Here is a 16,476-nt window from a genome sequence, read left to right on the forward strand (position 1 = left end):
TTTGGCAACATTAGAGTATTAACTTAGGTTTACAGCTATTTAGAAAAAAAAAAATCACCATACATTTATTTAAAGATATGTTAATAAAAAAGACAAAGGTTTAAGACATCGTCACATATTATGGTTTTCACTTAAAGGAAAACAGGTTTTGAGTGTGTCAGAGAAACTGCTACATGACATTAATATTAACTGACAGTTTGAAGGTATTGTTAAATGGCACCAACTGTACATCAATGTTTTTAATAAAAAACTTATGTCAAATAAAGTTAGCAACTCATAAAGAAAACAACAACAGCAACAACAATAACAACAACAAAAAAATCCCTCCCTGTCTTGATTTAGCAAAGAAATATACTGTAATGGAATGGAACAAATGTTTTAAAAATTACATAAACAAAACAAATTAAAAAAAACAAAACAAACAAAAAACAAGCAAATGCATATCCACAGATGGTTTTGAGTGACAAACGAAGCTGCTATCCATATCAAATAAATACAAAGCTTCTTGTCCAATGAAATTAACAGTGGAGACAGACCTGGATTAATGCATGAGTTTGGTTACAGCTAAGCATGAGTGGCCTGCCTTCATGTTCTGCTTCTGCCATGCACTACGTAACATACAGCATCTGTTACACTGAGAGGGATTCATCTCCAGTCCTGCCTGATCTCTGTCTTTCTCTTTCACACACATACTTCTCTCTCTCTCTCTCTCTCTCTCTCTCTCTTTCTCTCTCTCTCTCTGTCCTCATTTTCTCCTTAGGTCACCGTTTTGTTATTTGTTTTGGACTTGTCGAGGATTTGCAGTAGATTTTCCGACATGAAGTAGGGCCTCTCCGCTGAGCCGTCATTGCGCTCCAGATCTTCCACTGTTGGAACGATACATGGAATGAAAAGATTGAGGCCAGTGCATAGTGCAAGTCGTTACCAATGACCACAGTAAGAGAGATATGAAACATTCTGACCTACCATTGTGGAAGCGCAAACGCAGTCGTAGAGAATGCAAAGAACGGAGCGTAAAACACAGAGAGAGGACTAGATTTATTACAGCACAAAGACCATGTTAACAACATGCAGAGACAGAAGGAAAGAAAGCTCAAGAGAGAGAGAGAGAGAGAGAGAGAGAGGTAGAAAAGTGGAGAAAAGGCATACGAGGATTAAACACCAGCTGTCGAGACAGCTGCAGTCTGGCAACACAGTTACAAGAGTCACAGAAGACCAAAATAGCAAGAAAAAGGAGATGTTTAAATAACTATAATTTTTTTTTCCCGAAACTATCTGTTAGAACAGATTTTCTCCTGTAGCCTGACTGTACAACAAATAAGCAAAAACCGCTACGTTTGTTAACGCGCAAATTAATGTTCGGATTCAAATATCACAATTTCATATCAAAGGACTTCACCATTTGGCGTAAGCTGGTATCAATGTAAACCAAAGAATCTTTTTTTTGTCTTGTTTTGTTTTTCTTCAACTGTAAACATTGATTTTTACTGAATTAGTGCATTCTCGGACAAGATTAAGACAACGATACCTCACAATGTCTAGGCACAGGTTGAGCACCTACAGTTACCTTTATAAACATCCTCACATTAAATCTTCTCAAAACACAACAAAACAGTCACATAATGTCAAGCTAGAGTAATATAAAGGCATGATATCTAGGATTCAGGGCAGCTTTTTTTCAACTTCAGTAAATCCAACTGCCCCCAGCCTGAGTATATCTCTTCCTGCATAACCATATTGGAAATATTTAATGTTTTAATACTAATAAACTAGTATTATACCAGGACACTTGGAGAAGAAAATCTTACTCTTGACCTCTCAGAGTTACAAGCATTGTTCAGTCATTTGGTGTAACCTCACCAAGATATGTTACTGTCATGACCTTAATGATGGACCAGGCTTCTGTGTGATCAATGGGTGACTGACTGACAAACAACCAATCAACACAAGCCGTGCGTCACAGCAAGATGGCAAAAGGACATCAATTCCTATCAGGGTCTCTGAAATGGACTGGCTGACACTGTTGCGTGTAAGAGGGTCTTCAAGCTGCCTGTCATTTCCAAAGCTTGTGTTTACTCCTGGGGGGTTAACGGAGTCTCGTTCTCTTGAGGTCCGTTTTCTTGAGGCTTGTGTTCTTCAGGCTCAGGTTGTCCTGGTTCCTCCTCCTGTACTTGCGCTTCCACCGGTTCCTTTTCTTCAGAGTTCACCTCGTGAGGTCCGTTCTGTTGCGGGGTTTCTTGCGGAGGTTCAGGTTCTTGCTCCGTCGGCTCTTCGGGCTTTTCCTCTTTCGTCTCCGTCTCCTGAGGAGACGTCTGAGGAGGTTCCTCCAGACGCGTCTCCTGGTTCAACGGCTGCACCTCCTCGTTCTCCACTTTTAACACGTCTTGCTGTTTAAGCTGTATCTCTCCGTTTTCTTGGAGAGGAACCTCCTCCTCCGACTGAGGTTGCGGTGTAGCTGTCGCGGCTTGGTCTGTCTCTTCTGCGGGCTTTTGTTTTGAGAGAATCTCATGAAGTTCCGGAGACATGAAATACGGCCTCTCAGAGGAGCCATCGTTGCGCTCCAAATCCTCACCTTAACGTTACGTGTTTGTTGTTGTTGTTAAATCATGATGGTGAGTATATAGGTTAACGGGTGAATGGTTTAATGGGAAAAGAAAATTAAAAAAAAAAAAAGAGCGATCGTGAAAGATGATGGAAAATAAAGGCGGAAACAGACAAAAGAGAGAGACGAGTTAGAAAAGTGACAGACAGATAGTGTTCTCTAGTATTTCAGAAACTGACAGTATGCTTAGAAATTCAATGAGAGCAAAAGCAGAGGTCAGGCCAAGGTCAACAGCCACAGGTGGAGAGCCTTAGAAATCATCAGTAAAAAAGAAAACTTTAATAAGTCCAGTCAATTTAAAGAGCTCTAAGTCCAAACTCTGCCCTCAAATCAATTAACTATGGAAGGAAAATATCTGTGAAAAAACGGTATTAAAATAGTATTTATAGTATTAAAGCGTACACATGAACTTGTGACGGACTGTACAGTTTACCGATGTAATAAATTGTGGTTTCACTTACAGAAACAGAGGAAGAGAGTGTCCACACACATGGCGTAAACACTGAAGAAACCGTGGGCTATGAGATATGAACCAATCACTACCGTCTATGGGAGACAAGTAAAAAAAATGACAGAAGAAAAAAGACTTAGAAAAGAAAACAAGCTTTGTAGATATTTCAGAAAGTTAACAAGTCCAACTTTTGCTTTAATGTGAAACGCTAAAATATTACTGGAATTCTTTGCATGTTTTCAGAGAATAAGTAGTCACAGAACTTCAACGACTGATTTCACTGAACAGTATCTTTCATACACAGTATGATGCTGGGGATCCACAAACACTAGTTTCATATGGGTGGATTCATCACTTACCAAAATGGGAACCCAGTAATAGTTGAGAGTTGGAGCTGTGTCTGCAAAAGCTTTAATCTTCCCAGAGAAGAAGAAAAAGGAACAGATTCCTGGAAAGAGGGAAGACCAAAAATTGCACAGTGACTTAAGATGGTCATCTTCACACACAAGCACCTCAGAAGAGCAAAATATTTACTCTGGGTTGCATTTTTCGAATTACAAGATGATGTTGGACGGAATTACGGTGATCTGTTTCTCACCCACTATTCCGACAATGAGCAGCTTGCCCAGAAAGAGGAGGAAATCCGTCACTTTGTCCAAGACTGCGACCCTTTGGAGCAGAAAGACGAACCAGCGTAAACGGACATGCACAGAGATAACCCTCCAGCGCGTTCACATAAACCCACAGCATAAAGCCAAAACAAACAAATGAGCACTTGTGCTGACCGGATAATATTCCTCATCAGGAGGAAGAAAGCGTCCCTGGCCGACGTGCAGAAGTTTTTGCCGTAAATCGCCACCTGAAATGATAAGCGCGCGCACACACACACAGATTTTCATATACATCTTTAAACTTGAAAACTCTGGTTTGCAGATACATTTCGCTCACAGTTTTACCTCTCCAAATGCCCCCCCTCCCCACCCCCCACTCCATGAGGTAAGATCAGCACTACATAACGTACTTTAAAAAAGGCAGAATATTTCTCAAGCTCTCAGTATAGTTGCACAAACAGGGACATAAATTAGAAAATGTGAAACATATGCACTCATTCCAGAAAGATTTTTTTTTTAAATACCATAATGTAAGCGTTTCTGTTCAAGAACTTGATGAACTTCTCCAAACACCAGAAACAGCACTTCAGGCAGCTGAGCAGAAACTTGGCAAACTTATTTTGGGCACCTGTGTAAAATATAACGCAATCAAGATACACTGATATGAGTGTGAAAGCTCAGAACATTAATGTTTAGAACTGGCTACATACATTCTAATTAAGCAATTACATTAAAAACATTAAAAGAACGTACAAAACATGGAGTGCTCTCAAAAAATGTCTATCCAGACACATTTAGTCTCAGGTAATGAAACCTGTTAGCTATTAACACTCAGCGGATCTCTGTCACGTTGACAAATCAACACTGAATAAGACCCAGAAGCAATAAATGAGTGATCTGTATCAGAACTGAGAGGATATGAAGATACAGGTCAGAACTCTGATATCGAACTTAGCACCAAATCTCCTCTTCACCTTTAAGTTTCTGATCCAGATACTCGAGGATGACCCTGATGACCTGGACGATGGCGAGGATGAGAGAGCCGAACGCCAGGGAGCCGGTGTGGTACCTGAATCACAACAAGCAAAACCAATTCAAGGACAATTAAAGGAGCACACGTCCCCCTTTGCTTCCTTCACTGTTGGACAATGAAACATAAACGAGCTCCACAGACATGTGTTAACCTAGTTTGTTCCAACTTTTTTTTTCTCATCTAATTTCTCCACGCTGAGGAAAAAAAAACTTGCCTCCATTACAGTGCCTGCTCAGAATCCTATTTAGAATATTCTCTTTGTTTGGGCCGGATTTGTCTAAAGGACATGTCGTTCATTAAACAAACACACAAAAACGTGCGGCGTAACTGTACCTGAGCGCTCGTCCGAGTGAGGAGAAGATGGGGTAGGCGGGGATGTCGTCAGGTTTTTTGTAGGCCCAGTAGTAAGAGGCAAAAGCCCCCGACAGGGTGACCTGCCCCAGCGCGGTCACAAAGTTGGCGCACCAGAAAAAGAGGAAAAGGTTGTAAAACTGGAACAGGATGAGATATTTGTGATAGTAAGTCTCTCCTCCGTAGGAAACAAACCGGCACTCTGCATCCGGACACTGAGCAGACACATTGCTGCTGTTGAATGTCTGTGGGAGAAAAAAAACACGGAAAGATATATATATAATTATGGATAAATAATTGTATATATAAACACCTAAGCCCTTAACATTTTTCATATCATAGAACAAAATAATACATGCAGATGCAGTAGGTTTGCATATTTCATGACAACTACATTCAATTCTTCCTAATAATTGATCAAATGCGATTATATGTAAATGATACTCAAATAGTGCAGTTAGAGTTTACTTACTGAGAAAAGCATTTCCATAATGATAAGGTGGCAGACACTAATTCTAAACACATGTAACTACCCACAGCTGTGCTATTACGGCAACAAGGCACTGACCTCGGGGTTGCAAGTGCTTCCAGCGTGTTCACAAGACACCGTGTTATTGAACACTTTATAGATTGGCTCGTTAGAGGTGGACAAAAAGCTGAGGCAAAGTAAAGGACTTTAACAGAAATCATTTTTCAGTTATTTCCACATTATTATCAGCACTATTTTACGCTCTGAAAATTAACCTTGTGAGTGTAACAGCGAAACAGTGGGCATTAACATAACATTAAAAGAAATTTTTATTACAGTAATCCCTCTGGATAATGAAAATACCACTGAACTATGGATGCTGATGCCAAAAACAGTGACGTTGTCTAGAGATGAATTACACAACAGACCTCTACACCTCTTCAATTTTCTTACTAATATGATGAAATATCAGCTCAACGCAGCGGAAAGGCGCGTCGCGCTCTGAGAGACATTAACATTATGAAGGATACACTGCAGTGATGGCCCAGTAGGCAATGACCAGGAACAGGAGGGCAAAGGTGAAGAGAGGGTAGACCAGCGATGACATCACGTGACCAACGGCCCTTAAACATCGAGAGAAAAATACTGATTATGAATTACTTAATTACCTGCAAAATTCAACTGTGCTATAACCATGTTAGTTATTCATTAACTGTCTAATTCAAATACGTTGGGTTTGTGTACGTATGCATAGCAAGCGAGTGCACACGTATCTCTGATTATTAGTGGCTAACTGACAGGCAGCAGGGAGGGACCCTGGCTGATATGCCCGCCCACGGGAAGACAGCTGAACGTGTTCTTTTGGACCGCCGGCTATTTCATGGCTAGTTTGGCTCGGCCGTGATTTCGAAAAAGCGGATTCTACACACAGAACTACTTCTGCACTACATGACGGCCAGGTATGCCACTCCGACAGCTGTAAAATCATTAGTCTCGAATGCTTTGACTCCAGGTTTTTTCCTTTTTTAGTTACCACATTATGACAATATCCTGGTGACGGTCAATGTTGAGATAAGCAAAGGGCAAACGTTGACATGGCTAGCGCGTTAAAGCTAACCTGCTAGCTTCTTTGATGAGAGCGATGGCAATAAGGATCCTCTTCCTGAGGAAGATGAGTAGGATGAGGATGACTACCTCCACGATGCTCAGAATAATCACTAAAAAGTGTAAAAAGGCAAAATAGTGAAAAATATAGCTCATAGCTCACAGCTCAAAACACTCATTACTGAATAACCATGAAACTACAAAGCAGTTATAGGCAGCGCAGCACCATTTTCACTATATGGTTATTGTAACTTATATAACCACATTTGACAAGGCATAGGAATTAGTTGCCTGTTTAACTCAGGTTACATCAAAATGGTCTTTTCATCAAAGTGTCACTGACCAAATGCCAGCCAAGTCTGCTGGATCTGCAGGTACACAGAGAAGTCCGTCTGGAGGCCCAGGTCACGGATGGTGACATCTGATCCCGGCACACCCTTCATCTCAGCGTACTGCATGTAACAGTGGAAGATCCCTACAGAAGCCATGGATACACAGATTAAACCACTCTAGAGACTGTCAGGGTAAAGACATACAGACAAACCACTCTTAAGACTGTCAGAATAAAGACATACACATTAAACCACTCTAAAGACATACAGACAAACCACTCTAAATACTGTCAAGGTAAAGACATACACATTAAACCACTCCAAAGACTGTCAGGGTAAAGACATACACATTAAGCCACTCCAAAGACTGTCAGGGTAAAGACATACACATTAAACCACTCTAAAGACTGTCAGGGTAAAGACATACACATTAAACCACTCTAAAGACTGTCAGGGTAAAGACATTCACATTAAACCACTCTAAAGACTGTCAGGGTACACAGCAAATGGGATTGAAGTGTTGATTTTCTAGAGTAAAATTTCAAAGCTATTTTAGGTATCACATACTTAATGTAATACTTTTACGGGATGTAATAATTTTAAGACGTTCTGGATAGGGAAGTCCATTAAACAAATGAAAGTAAAATAACTGAAAGTTTGAAAAAAGAACCTCTGGTTTCCATTTCAGATTCTAGTCAACATCTACAATTACTCAGGGTTAAAGGACATTTAGGACTTATTTTTAGGGAGATATTTTTTAGTCCAAGAAGAGCTTAGTTCCGGGAATATTCACTTTTGACGCAATGTAAAAATATTAAGTTTATGAAAAGTGTTGAGTTTACTCTGTGTTGAGCGTAGATAATATAAACACCAAAAAAGTGTTAAACTTGACACCCCTGGAGTTATGCGAACACTGGCAGCAATATGCTCAGTTACGACGGCTTAATAGATTCCATTCTCTTTTAATTACGAATCTGTGCCTTTGGGGTTGATGCACCGGAAACTTCTGCAGAGGCGTGAGAAGATGTGAGAAAAATGTGGTCACTCATGTGAACCAGCTGTACAACAGTATGCTACACTCTCACCGTATCCGATCACGCCGATGACCATCAAAATCATGACCCAGATCATGACCCCGGCCAGAAAACGCAGGAGAACGATGAAGATCAGGCTGACCACCATCGCCGTCACCAGACCCCTGAGAGGGACAGCCGAAAAATTCACTCACTCTCTCCTCAGCGAGACTCGCAACACGCATTCACACAAAAGAACTGGAAAATAGCTATGAAAGGAACTAGACGTGATCAGTAATTCCCTCATGTTGCACAGGTCCTATACCAATCTTGATTCTTTCCTATATTAATACTAAATAGTGACAGGAATACAGAAATATTCAGTTCATAATATTCTGAGGAGAAATGCTGGCACAGAATTTAATACAAGAAGCAATACGAAGGAACAAATAATCGACCAAATCCTTTTTCTTTTAATGAAATGTCGTCTCTTTTGATAGTAACTGATCGAATGGCTAATTCAATTTCATGCATTAGGTGCATTATCAATAATTCATCGTTACTGTCTGCTCTCTCTTCCTCTGAGAGGCAAATGAGAGACTCACAGAAGGATCCAGTGCCAAGACTGCGTGTAGTCTTCAAAGATCTTCATGGCAACCTGTCGTGCCTCCACAACCATGTTGGATTTCCTGTAAAAATAACATGCATGTAATTTAGAATGCTATCATCTAACTGTCTTTGTTTCTTTCTAAAAATCTTCTTTTTTTTACGCCTTTTCATTTTACAATGGATTTTGAAACAACTTTCAACCGTCTGCACAGTTTTGTGACGCGAACGTTCTTGCTCAGATGTAAGGCGGTATCGTTACCAGCGGTATGTTAGATAAAATGTGGTTACACATCCACTCTCTAACTCTAGACTTTTGTGATGTGAAAGAACTGTCTTCCTCAGATGTCAAGATGCGGGCGTTATCAGTGGCGTTTTAGATCAGACCTGGTTAAACATGCAATCTCTCACTCTATTTCTCACACACACACACACACACACAAACTCTCTCTCTCTCTCTCTCTCTCTCACATACACACACACACACACACACAAACTCTCTCTCTCTCTCTCTCTCTCTCTCACACACACACACACACACACACAAATCATGTAAGACGCGGACTGACTTTGTTGCCTCCAGTAGATCAGTGGCGTTTATTCTGTCTCCATCCGAATCATCCATGAAGGTGGTCTCGTTACCCACCACCACAACGCCCTTCCGAGTCTCGAGGGCTGGGAGGCAACGGCGCGTGACTGACGGGCAAAGGGAGAAATCAACCAATCACAAAACAGACGTTTAACCAGCAAATCACATAATTGTATGCTTACACAAAGAAATACAAGCATCAAAGAAGTCATTCACATGCATAGCCAATGAGGTGCGTACATATTTCCACAATTCCTCTAAACTCATCCCAAACAAACACACAAACACAAACACAGACAGACACCGACACCCACACACACACACACACACACACACACTCTGTTACCAAAAAGACTTACATGGCCTGCTTGGAATAAGTATCGCTGGACATAACCTTTCTCTCAGGATTTCAGGAGCTTTCTATAAAAAAATAAACAAAAAACAAAATAACCCAAAAAACAGACAGATAACCCAATCTGCCTATCCTCTCTCTTACTCATTAGTGTCTTCCAGATCAGTAATTTGCTGAAACTGTCGCTCCAGCCATCTAATTAGCCAGCAGTGTTTAGATCTCCTCCTGCCTTCGCTTGTCACCTCCTGGTTTACAACTCTAACAGTTTGTACTGGCTTGTTCAGTATGAAATTGAGACATGCACTCATTTCTTTTTAAATCATTTTAAATCCTCTCCCTCTTTATGCAACACACCATCGTGGAAATGTCCTTGTCCGCCTTGCAGAACTGCTTGTAATAATCCCTATCTTCTTTGCTCTTGAGGGCCTTTAGCAGTGTGATGTATTTGTTGGGGCAGCTCTCCACACAAATCTGTCCATGAAAGAAAAGGCAAGAGGGAAGAGTCGTGAGAAATGTCCATATACGGCAGTGTATATTACATATGACACTGAATTAGGATAAGAGCAGAGATTGAAAAATGACAAAAGAAAAGGGAATAATGTCTGTACTGTTAAATCAAATGCATATTATCATCACAGGGAACTGAAATAAGTGTACTGACGCTCTTTGTTTATTTGTTTGTTTGTTTGTTTATTAAGCTATGTAAAAAAAGTCATGTGAGGGCTAAATAACAATGCTAACTAATAATTAAATGTATGTGCTACTAAAGTGCTGGGTAATATTCATCATTTCAAACTTCACAAACTGGAGGCTATAAACTATGTAACAGACGAACGGTTTGCCAAGCGTGGGTCCTGTCGTGGTTAAAGAAAAAAAAAAATAGATCACCACATTAAACGGGGTCTGTCAGATATTTCTACTAGGGTGGTTTTACCATCTGCGGTCAGAGGTTGATGGGGGGGGGGGGTTTGAGAGAAAAGGGGCTGAGGACCTGTGTGGTAGGACACTGGAACTCCAGCAGAACCAGAGGACTGGCACACTTCATGATGTTAAAGTAAAAGAGAAGAGGCTTGTTCCTGCGCGGAAGGGAGACACAGAGACCGAACAGTCAGGGTCCGTACAGGAGAAAGGCCGACATCTGCCCTCCACACACCTCATATCCTGTCTTCAGCTTCAAGATCACAGGTTAGTTCCAAAAAAAAAAAAAAAAAACCATTCCAACATACTTTGTCTTATGAGGTTCTTACGAATAATATAAAGGGTCTTCCGAAGTTCTTACCAGCAATATAAACACAAAGTTTGATCCCTTCTGAAAAACAGTCCTTAAAGACCTATTTGAAAGAGATCTCCCCAGTCTTAAGGGGGCTTGATGGTTACTCATATCACATATACAAGTGAAATGTTGCCAACACTATTTCTCTGCTCATCACATGAGGGGAGAAAGAGGGTAGAGGGGCTTTAAAAAAAAAAAAAAAAAAACGACTGTGGAAGGCAAGCAGTGAGAATGGGGGATGGGGGATGGGGGGTGGGGGGTGGGGGGGTTGTGGTGAGGCTGCAGGAGAGGGGGAAAAAAAACACTGCTTACTCTAGAGGAGTCCCTGCCTGTCCACAGAACTGACCCCTGCTGTCTGTGGGGTAGATTACCTTCCGAGGGTCCCCCTGGGACCATGCTGCAGAGACAAAGAGAGAGAGAGAGAGAGAGAGAGAGAGAGAGAAAGAGAGAGAAAGAGTGAGATTTAGCGTAGTAATTTGCAGCTTTTTTTCTGATGTCGTGTATGATAATATTGTCCAAAGGAGAATTGTGGTACACCCACTCACCCAGAATACCCACAACAAAGTAGCCCAGCAAGGCCAAGATGAAGAGGATACAACAGAGGATGTCTGTGCAGCCCCTGCCAACCAGGAGAAAGACAAAGGAAAACCAGAATCATTTTACATTGCACTGATGAGACTGCAGACTGCAAGAAGGTTTGGAAAATTGGAAGGAGTTGCTGGATAGAAATTAAACTACGGAAATAAGGCAAAGAAAACAGGAAACGGTTGTTGCCAAGCAATTAACAAAGGTGGTGGTGAGGGAAACGTGGAACACACAAATGAACACTTAGACACACACAGACACACACAAACACACACACACACACACACGCACACACAAAGATTTAAATAACAGACATTTTCAGTTTTGCTCTCAGAGGTCAGGCATTTACTGGTCTAGGGTTTACATGATTCTAGAATTTTCTAAATATTTCCATTTCCACTGTACGCTTTGCACTATGCCGAGTGAGAATTACATGAAACATCTCCCACCCAGGCAGAATTTAACGTCATGTGCTAAAATCACTGTTTGTGACCCACATTGCGAAGGCAGTTTTGATTTATCATATTTACATGGTCCAAATGTGTCTCATTTTCTCTGTACCACACAACCAGGGCTGTGGAGTCGGAGTCGGAGTCGTGGAGTCAGAGTCCCGAGTTGGAAGCAAAATTGGGTTACTGGAGTCGGAGTCGGAGGTACCATAAATTAAGGAGTCAGTGTCGGAGTCGAAGGTTTTGTGTACAGACTCCACAGACAACTCCACAGCACTGCTTGCTAACAGTCAGAGTCATGGAGTCGGAAGCAAATTTGGGTTAGTGGAGTCAGAGCCGGAGTCGGAGGTACCATAAATCGAGGAGTCGGGAGTCAAAGTCAAAGGTTTTGTGTAGCAACTCCACAGCCCTGCACACAACAGACACAACATAACATAGAGCTGATTGGCATTGGGTTACTGCAGACTTTTGACCTACCTGTTGTGGATGGGCCCCTTAAAAGTAGGATCAAACTTCCTCGGGTCACCTACAATGAGACGGCCAATGAGGATTCAGTATGAGAACATACACAAAAGCCTCACTTTCTGCTTAGATGAAAATGGGCATACTTTGTCGCCTGCTTCTCTGTAAGATGGCACAGCCTTTATCATGCTACATACTGCGTGGAACTACGTGACTGAAAACAAAACAACCCAGAAGACCTAACAGGACAGACATTCCAGTAAATCCACGTTGCTGACGTTTCTTTCTTTCTGTATGGGGCGGCGTGTGAAACACACGAGTATGTTTCTTTTGTCCCCTTCTAAGAACTGTGTCTGCATTGTAACACAGTCAAGTAAACACTGTGTATGTGTGTCTGTGTGTGTGTGTGTGTGTTTTATTGAGCTGTCATCCATTAGCTGCACCCATGGAACAGGATACCTAGACTGACATCCTTGGAAACCCACAAAAGTGCTCCCTAGTCATGAAATCCTCTCATCGTTTAATTCAAGCCGTCATGGCAACATTGCCCGGGCACTTGAAACATTTAAAGCGAAAGGTATTATGCTCTCTCTCTCTCTCTTTCTTTCTCTCTCTCTTCCCCCTACTCTCTCTATCTTCCTGTCTCTCTCCAGTTCTCTATCTCTCTCTGTCTCTCTCTCCCTATATATACTGTATATGTGTGTGCATGTGAGTGTGTGTGTGCATGTGTGTGTGTGTGTGTGTGTGTCTGTGTCGATGTATGCCTGTAATATATGTATAATTCTGATACTTTACTTCAAGTTCAACTCAAGTTACTTCAAAAACGGTTAAAAGGTTTGTGGCATTTCATGACTAGGCAAACATCCTGTGTAGGCACACATTTCTGACTCTCGCTGTTGCCCACTTCCGTATACAAGGGCCACAGAACAAATCACCCACATCATCGTCATCATCATCACGGTGGATGTTTTTGCTATATAAAAAGCCAATATAACAATCATTTCAGTTCTGATCGAATCTTTTCCCAGTTACACTATATAAAAAGCCAATATAACAATCGTTTCAGTTCTGATCGAATCTTTTCCAGCCTCAAGACAAAATACATCATTTATCTTAATGCACTAAATATGAGCTGAGTAACATAATTAATAAAAGGAAATGCAAAACCATCTCCAAAAATATACTAAACTGACACACAACAATTTCAATAAATCTACACGAATAACCGTAAGCTTCTGGCATGAGCTGACATCTGGTCTCCATACATGCTGTGAAGCTGATCCGCTATTTTTAGCACAGCAACTATATGCTTTTTGAACCACACATGCATGTTAAAAAAAAAAAAAAACCTTCCAAACGCAACGTACCGTAAAATAACGACCACAGATTTAGGTTAAGTAAAATTCAGCTTCCTAATTAAAAAAAAAAATGACAATAGAAAATGATACTTAACTGTATTTTCCATGGCCTTTTTTCGCCAGCATTACTGGTATATCCTGCTGTATTTACACCCGTAAGTCATGACAGTTTCCTTTCTTTCTAAGATAACCACACTCCTTTCTACTTCCTACGTCTGTTTGCAGTTCTGAGTGTCGTCATATCTCACTTCCTACAGAGCCTATTACTCTTCTGGTCTTTTTCCTCAGCCTGTACAACTTTGTCTGCCAAATTTTTCATTTTTCTGGGTTTTTTTTTTTTTTTTTTTTGTTTTTTTTGAAGTTTTGGGTTTGATTAAGGAAGGGGAGGTATAGAATCAATAGGTATGACGGTTCTGGATTCTCCGCGTGAAGTTCTTTTCGCCCAGACGACGCCGTCGAAGGAAGTGGTCCACCGTCGTACGTTTAAACTTTAAAAAGAGTGTTGGCCTGTAGGAGCGAATCTGTTTTTAGCCAAGACACTCTCAGGACCGACTAAATAATACTAAAGTTCAGCTATTAGTTATCAGCTATCAGTATTTCACACAGAATATGAAACATTGGAAAAAAACAAGTTCTAAGAGAAAGTGCCCGTTTCTTGGCTATTAATTGATAATACCTAACTATCTGGAGGTACTTTACCAAATTAGTTATCGAGCTGATAACTGACAAATCAATCGATTAGACTGAATTATATTTTATACTGAATTCTGTTTTAAGATTACCCAGACATTGTAAACTGTCTCCACAATCCCTTAATATGGCTTAACAGTACATAAGTTCCCATATAAAGTGACCATTCTTTCCATCCTAGCATTGCTTGACTGAGTCTTGACTGAGTCTCGACCGAGTCTTGCGAGTCATCTGTTGAACAGCTTGTATGGACCTGATCTTCAGTGCTGTTTGGCCGCGCACAGAGAGCTCTGGTTGGATCTTGCTGTGTGTGAGTACACAACTATTGACTCAGACAGACACAAATGACTCATTGTCATCTTGCCTTCGCACTGTGAGAAAGACAACTGATTTTGCAAGTTTCCTAGCGAAACCATAAAAGGGGTACGTGATCAGAGCAGAAGAACTACGGGGTTGAAGTTCAGCAATTTTTGAACAAAAAAAGGGAAATAGTGGTTCTATACCGAATGCGTTTAGCCTACAGCTGCACGCATACAGAGGGAAACAGTGACACATATTTCTTGAGAGTCCAAATTTGCATTGGTTGTGGAGTTGAGAGTCAAGAAGCGGGTAAAAAAAACTATTAAAAAAATAGTTACCCAAAATCACCTTTAATTCTAAACTATGGATTCTCCATTCCACGGCTCCACTGTTCATTCATCTATCAATACATGTTATTGTATCTGAAGGCCGTATGACATAAGAGGCTGAGAATGTCTGAGCAGGACATGGGCGAAAGGAAAACATGCAGTAGGTGGTTTCTTGCCATATTCTTTATCTGATCATTTCAAGAGGGAAGGTACTGATCATTTGAACAATTAATAGTGAAGTCACAAGGGTGAAGTCCCTCTCACTATATGTTGATGGGATGAGACCACTACCACAGATGTACGATCTCATTCTGTATAATGGTGCAGACATAACCCTCCGTTACTATGGTATCACAGTACATAGGTGGGCACGGCCTAAAGCACTAGCACAGTGAGGTCTACACCGGCAGAGCCCCGTTTATTACATTGTTGTTACCACAATCATGATACTTACGTTATACCGCGATAGTTTACTTTTATTACACCATATTAGGCCTATTCTTTAGGTAACGCAAGACTCTAAATGTCCATCAAAAACTTACTGGTTAAATTCGACAATCCAGATGCTCAATTAATCATAAAGCTTAAACACGCATTGCTTTGACTCATCCGTGATGTGTTCGTACTAGAAAATAGGCTATACATTCAATCAATGTCTGTCTTTCCACTGCTCAGACAAGCCATACAGTGTTTAGCGACTGGCGAGCAGTCCATTTCTGCAACTGTATTTCTTTCAGATGTCTTTTTTTTTACCGTGTTCAGGTAGAGAAGAGTCCAAGTATAGGACGAATTACGTGAATTTTAGAAAGCGGCGAAATGAACAGGACGCAGAAACGAGGTCGGAAAATATGTTTACAAACCAGGGCTTGAAAATACAAGCGGATGCGATCAAAACAAACTGTGATACCCTCCCATTAACTGGTAAACAATTTCAGCATGGCACTCTCCAAAGCGTTCTCCATCTTAATATTTTTCGTGAGGAGAAAAACATGTCATTGTTATGACAGGAAAACCGCACATACACCCTCAGTTAACTTAAAATGTGATTAGCATCTTGAGTTACCATTATCCAAGAAATCAGTCAGACCCACGCTGTCCCCACCCATTCATTAGTCATTGTTTCCAGCTACAGTCCATCCCCCCCGCCTTGAGCGACAAAACAGAAGAAATGTAAAATAATAAAAGGGACTCACCATATTTGGAATCAGGGTTTTTCTCTTCCACCTCCATGGCACAGCGTTCGCTCCTTGCAATTACAACGAATGAATGATGACTTTAAAGCTGTAATTCGTGTGCACTGAGGCCATCAAGCAAGCGCGAGGCGACTCCTTCCACACAACACAACCGAAACGTATGGAAGTCAGAACATCCAGGCGTATGATACCATTTATTTAAAGACTGAGAGTGTGAGCGCTGAAATGACCAATGGGATTTGAGAATACCTTTACAGGCAGATACATTGACCTATGGGAACGTGGGTGGCGCTGAATCAGTCTGTCTATCCAAATCACTAGTTC

At 41.1% G+C, this 16,476-nt stretch overlaps 1 protein-coding gene across 2 annotated transcripts; it reads right to left on the reverse strand.

Annotated features, from left to right (window-relative positions):
* Window positions 1–740: 740 nt before the first annotated feature.
* Window positions 741–16,196, reverse strand: slc44a2 (solute carrier family 44 member 2 (CTL2 blood group)). 2 transcript variants are annotated; one of them, XM_030781484.1, is made up of 22 exons: window positions 16,153–16,196; window positions 12,298–12,346; window positions 11,332–11,405; window positions 11,099–11,183; window positions 10,505–10,589; window positions 9,868–9,984; window positions 9,521–9,581; window positions 9,142–9,268; window positions 8,572–8,655; window positions 8,039–8,151; window positions 6,965–7,096; window positions 6,635–6,734; window positions 6,048–6,140; window positions 5,617–5,704; window positions 5,031–5,293; window positions 4,639–4,733; window positions 4,189–4,292; window positions 3,839–3,912; window positions 3,652–3,722; window positions 3,413–3,501; window positions 3,064–3,148; window positions 741–866 (listed from the first exon to the last, which is right to left on the reverse strand). In XM_030781484.1, the coding sequence occupies exons 1-22, from the start codon at window positions 16,187–16,189 to the stop codon at window positions 757–759; spliced, it is 2,136 nt and encodes a 711-aa protein (XP_030637344.1). In that variant the 5' UTR covers window positions 16,190–16,196; the 3' UTR covers window positions 741–756. The 2 variants fall into 2 exon arrangements, with proteins under 2 accessions (XP_030637344.1, XP_030637343.1); XM_030781483.1 differs by lacking the exon at window positions 741–866 and adding an exon at window positions 2,073–2,572.
* Window positions 16,197–16,476: the final 280 nt, after the last annotated feature.

Source organism: Chanos chanos, chromosome 8 (assembly GCF_902362185.1).
Source record: "Chanos chanos chromosome 8, fChaCha1.1, whole genome shotgun sequence".
NCBI lineage: Eukaryota > Metazoa > Chordata > Actinopteri > Gonorynchiformes > Chanidae > Chanos > Chanos chanos.